General features: G+C 32.8%; 1 protein-coding gene across 1 annotated transcript; it reads left to right on the top strand.

The window, feature by feature from the left end:
- Window positions 1-641: 641 nt before the first annotated feature.
- On the top strand, window positions 642-4,088 carry LOC128229710 (perlucin-like protein). Its single transcript, XM_052941516.1, has 6 exons — window positions 642-666; window positions 1,145-1,318; window positions 1,573-1,667; window positions 2,660-2,750; window positions 3,579-3,668; window positions 3,952-4,088. Exons 1-6 carry the CDS (start codon window positions 642-644, stop codon window positions 4,086-4,088), a joined length of 612 nt encoding a protein of 203 aa, XP_052797476.1.
- The last annotated feature ends 903 nt before the right edge of the window (window positions 4,089-4,991 follow it).

The following is a 4,991-nucleotide window of genomic DNA, read 5'->3' as shown; positions in this document are numbered from 1 at the left end:
TCCGAAATACTGTAGGCTATATATGGATGTGACCACTCACTTATTAAGATCAATGCAATTGCATTACATATCTAGGGAAGACAATATATATTAATTTCATTCTAAAACAACTTACTTAAGTAATAACTTATCGTGGTTGAAATGTTTCAAGTCAGATGATGCATGCCTTTCTGTATGTAACATATTATTATTATGAAGCATGTATGATTGTCAAATTCAAATAGGTATGTTTCATAAAAAACAATCGAAACGTATATATGAATTATCTTCATTGATTGATTAGTGATATCTTTTGTTATGTTTGTTATCTGTCTTTGTCATAAGCAGAAACTAGGTCATTATACCTGATACTCAGCCGTTAAAATGTGATACTACCTCGTTGAAACAAGAAACTAAGTCGTTATAAACAGAAAGTGAGTCGTTATAAACATGTCAGATACTAAGTCGGTCTAAGCGAGATTTGTATGTCATTAAAACGAGATGCTGAATAGTTATTACGAGTAACTTATGATTGTGTACTACAGGACACGCACGGGTTTCCTTAGCAAAGCTTTGTTTCAATCAGATATACGCAGATAAGTTACATGTTGTAGTTTTATGCACGTTTTTGATATTATTTAATTAAACTTGAGTATCTCACTATGCTATCAAAGGATAATCCTAGTGGTTTGTAGGACTTTATTAAAGTAATTAAGGACATTTCATAACAAGTAATTCCTGTCTTCGTACGTTCCATATCTTTTTTTAGATGTTATCGAACATATAACATGTTTAGCCATATCGTTCTGTAATACAAGGCATTATAAATGTCACCTTCGTTAGGCGAAAAATTGGGGAGATATCACACGTCGAGGAAGAAGTTATACCATACTAAAAATCGCATGAACGAAATAAAAAGATGTATTACATTCCCGCAACCTTTACATTTCGAGATACTTACAATGACTTTGGGTTCTTCCTTATTTTGCTAACCAGGTGATTGTTGACTGTTAATTTTCATTTTGCTTCCGCTTATGATGTTACACATGCAATTTGACAACTTCCATGACAAAGCACAACGCAGCTATTGGTTACATTTCATAACTTCATCAACACCTTTTGTCACGAACTATTTAAATATGAGCAAGCTGACTTTATCATTCAGTCTGCGGATTTACTTTGACTCGAGAAGACAAAAAGAAGTTGGCGGTGACTCTTGCCTTTTGTTTTATTGTGAAAGTTGCCATTGGCAACACCGTTCTTCAAAGTTCATGCCAATTTGACCTGGAAACAACTGTGTCAAAGAGTTTGGAACTATTGAAAAACGCTCTTGGAAGAGGTAACCATATTTACATTCTAATTATTATACTATTCAATTGATATTTAAATAAACCGTTATGGCATATGTCAAATAGTAAAAATACGATTTGGATTATTTAAAGAAGCAATGTATGTAGTCAAGGGTATGTGTCTTGGTTCGACCTTATCATTTTTGTAGGAACATGAAGGTATATATAGACATATACAGATTACTTACAAATATAAGCTCAAATACTAGCACGCTATAACATTTATATTGCTATTGCTACTCAGGTGAATGTCCTGTTTCCTGTCCGGACGGCTGGATTGAATACCAGGGATCGTGTTATCTGTTCGGAAACACTGCGGGTAATTTCGCACAGTCAGAGGTGGGAATATTATCAAACATACTCTCAGAATTAAATGAAAGCAAACAATTTCGTTTTTATCCATTCATTTCCAAACAGTCTTTATAATATGTCGCAAATAAAAAAATGAGATTGTTCATTAGTTATAATAGGCACTACATTGCCTTAAACACGGATCAATACCGGTGAATGATCAAATTCCTACGTAATGTTTATTTTTACGGTTTATGAAAGCACGCAGAACAAAATGACAAAACGTCCAAGTCGAAATTGTTAAGGAAAATTGTTCAGCCAATCGTATGTAAGCTGCGATTGAATTCGGTGAGCGTTGTCCTAATTTTGACAACTTTAGATAACGTCATTATTATTTGCTACTACTTAATGAATATTTGAACCGTATTTATACTTTATATTCCGTTGAACCCAATTAAGATGTACTGCAATGCCGTTGAATTATCCATGATTGGCCAAAAACATTCTAGTGGCGTAAAATCCCAGTTCTTTTGCAAGTCTCATTTAAAATGGTGTTTTACTTTTTGAGTTTAAGATTAAACAAATTCAATTAGGTTATAGTTTTTATTTTAATGCTTCAATTTGATTGATATAAAATTAACACAATTATGTTTTTTGGGAAAAAGGGACAAAACCTTATAGAGCACGATAAGCGATGGGATATTGGCATGTAACAATACCTATGGATCCAAAAAGGACACGACTTTGGTGCTAAAGAAGTGTACACTTCCTTACTCACTGGGTGTACATTTATGGTTTTTTGTTTATTGACCGTTCATATGCAGTTCTACCAACGATTTGTTTTGACGATATTATCTGTTTATGTGTACCATCTTTGAGTGTCTAGAAAAATATATGTTAGGTCTCGATTCGTGTGCACTCAATTGAGGTCAAGGTTACAGCTGTTGCTGGTTGGCTTGTAACCGTTGTTCATGTAACTACACAAGTACAGTCATGAGAAGTCATGTGTCCGTATTGTAATATCATTATTATCATTTAAGGAATTTTGTGCTGAGAATGGAGGATACCTTGTCCACATCAATAACTCAAGCGAGAACGACTTATTTAAAGACTCTGCCCGAGAAAGATCAAGTATGTTTTTATTCACGAAATATTTCTTTACACTCACGTTAATGTGTCGCCTCGATATTAAATTGATTTATTTTTGTCGAACTGTTTTCATCACATTATTATGTGCATCTGCACAAACAATGATATTGTAATGATATAAGCGAAATCGAATACCTGCATACTATTTTCTAAGCTTATAGCTACAAATCGGTGCAAAAAAAATAGTTTCATTTCTATAACGGGCTTTATACAGGAATAGGCTGTCGGAATAATGATTTCTTTGAACATTTTGATTTTGTAGCCGACAGCGTGATCATACCTCTATGATCATTACTAGACACGGATCATGCTTTTATATATTTAAATTTCGATTCGAATGATTTGTCAGGTCCACAAATACTTAGGTGCAACAATAGTAATCAAAGTTAACGGTATAAATCCGGTAACGAAATCTATAACTGGAGTACCGAATAATTTAAGTCATTAAGTCATGAAATATGTTTAAAAAAATAAGGATATATAAGATAAAGCTATTTATCATTACATTTAATTGTTATACAATAACTAGTTTGTGCATTTTATTTCATTCTTGATATTCCTATTATATGAGTGTTAATCAAACTAAAGAGTCAGTAACTTATAGAGTATAACCTGAAAGAATTATGAATGTCTTCGACTACTTGGCTTGTTCGTGTATTTTTCATTTCATTACTGTGGCTGTTGTTCAGTTTCTAGGTTCTAATGATGCCACAGTTAAAATGAATGACTTCAAAATAGCACTTCATTACAGTAAGACAATATACTTGTATTCACACCAGTCATGTAAATAAGATAGTCATGTATGTTAAGGTCGAGACTACTGGATTGGTCTGACGGACAGGGAGACAGAGGGCGTATTTAAATGGCTGGACGATGGCTCACAGCTGGATGGCTTCACAGGTAGTAACATATACTTTTTAAAGTATATAATTAAGGATAAAAGTCCGTTGTCATGCATATACATGAAACGACAAAAATAGGCACAGTCGCAAACACAAGGAGTCGAAACTAACAAGACACATATAGTGTACATTGGATCACGTTTAAATCATGACGAATATATTTAAACTTTGAAAACACGAATGTTTGTTAAACTTTACCAGTACGAAATTATGGAATTATATTCGCCTCTGATGCAAATCAGTGACCTAGAAAGGTTTCTTAATATATTTTTGTTTTGAAGATTGGCCAACAAGTCAACCAGACGATTATCGTTCCAATGAGGATTGTGCAATTATACATTCAGCGTATGATTTCAAATGGAACGACGGTGTCTGCAATAGTAATTCACCCTATCCACTGTGTGAACGAATGAATTAGTCCGCATCTTCTAGATGGGTGTTTGCGTGAATAATGAAATGACATAATAGTAGACGGTCCATATAGTTTTACGCTTAAAACATCAAGTAATCATTTTCCTATTTAGACAAAAAAGTAAGGTCCTAGCGAATCTATTCACGCCATAAATTATAAATTGGCACTGAATATACTTTGTTTCAAACGATATGTCTGTATTATCCAAATATTCACTTCATACCTATTAAATTAGACTACATGCGTGTATTAATGAACGTATTTAAAGTTTCAAAGTTGATAGCTTTAATGCAACGTCGACACAATAAACTATGTCATTAATTATTTAGGAATTTAACTTCTTAGATATTTTTGCAACTCAGCACTCATTAGAATCACTTTTATTAATAACATAATTATATTTATGTAAAACCAATTAATGCTTGTTACCTTATATCCGTAGCATTACATCCCGTTTTAGTACAAAGTTATACTGGTTATGCTTGAGTGTGTTGCAATAACGTTTTGAATATAACATAGTAACAAAATGAATACTTTTCTGGTTCTTATTAATCATCTTATTATTTTGCACTGTTACACTAACACTGTTTATTATCTTTTAACAACTCAAACATGTAAATTACCAAAATAAAAATTCGAAAAATTGTTGTTTGATATTATCTTTTACTCTAAATACTAATAATTATCGACCGCCACTAATGTTTCCGAAAGACATCCCCTCATACCCAAAATACCCTTTAAATAATGATTCTTCAACATTGCTTTGTAATTGTCGGATCTCTTTGGATTATAATCATGTTCAGCGTTGTTTATTTCGATCGTTGATGGCATACGACAACGCACGTTTCGAAATCTGATCCTTTGGAAAACTGGGTCAACTAGCAGTTAAACAATGACACAGAAATTATA

Source organism: Mya arenaria, chromosome 4 (genome assembly GCF_026914265.1).
Source record: "Mya arenaria isolate MELC-2E11 chromosome 4, ASM2691426v1".
In the NCBI taxonomy this organism is placed as follows: Eukaryota; Metazoa; Mollusca; class Bivalvia; order Myida; family Myidae; genus Mya; species Mya arenaria.
The sequence above is the reverse complement of the archived record's forward strand: the minus strand, read 5'-3'. Positions and strand labels throughout refer to the sequence as shown.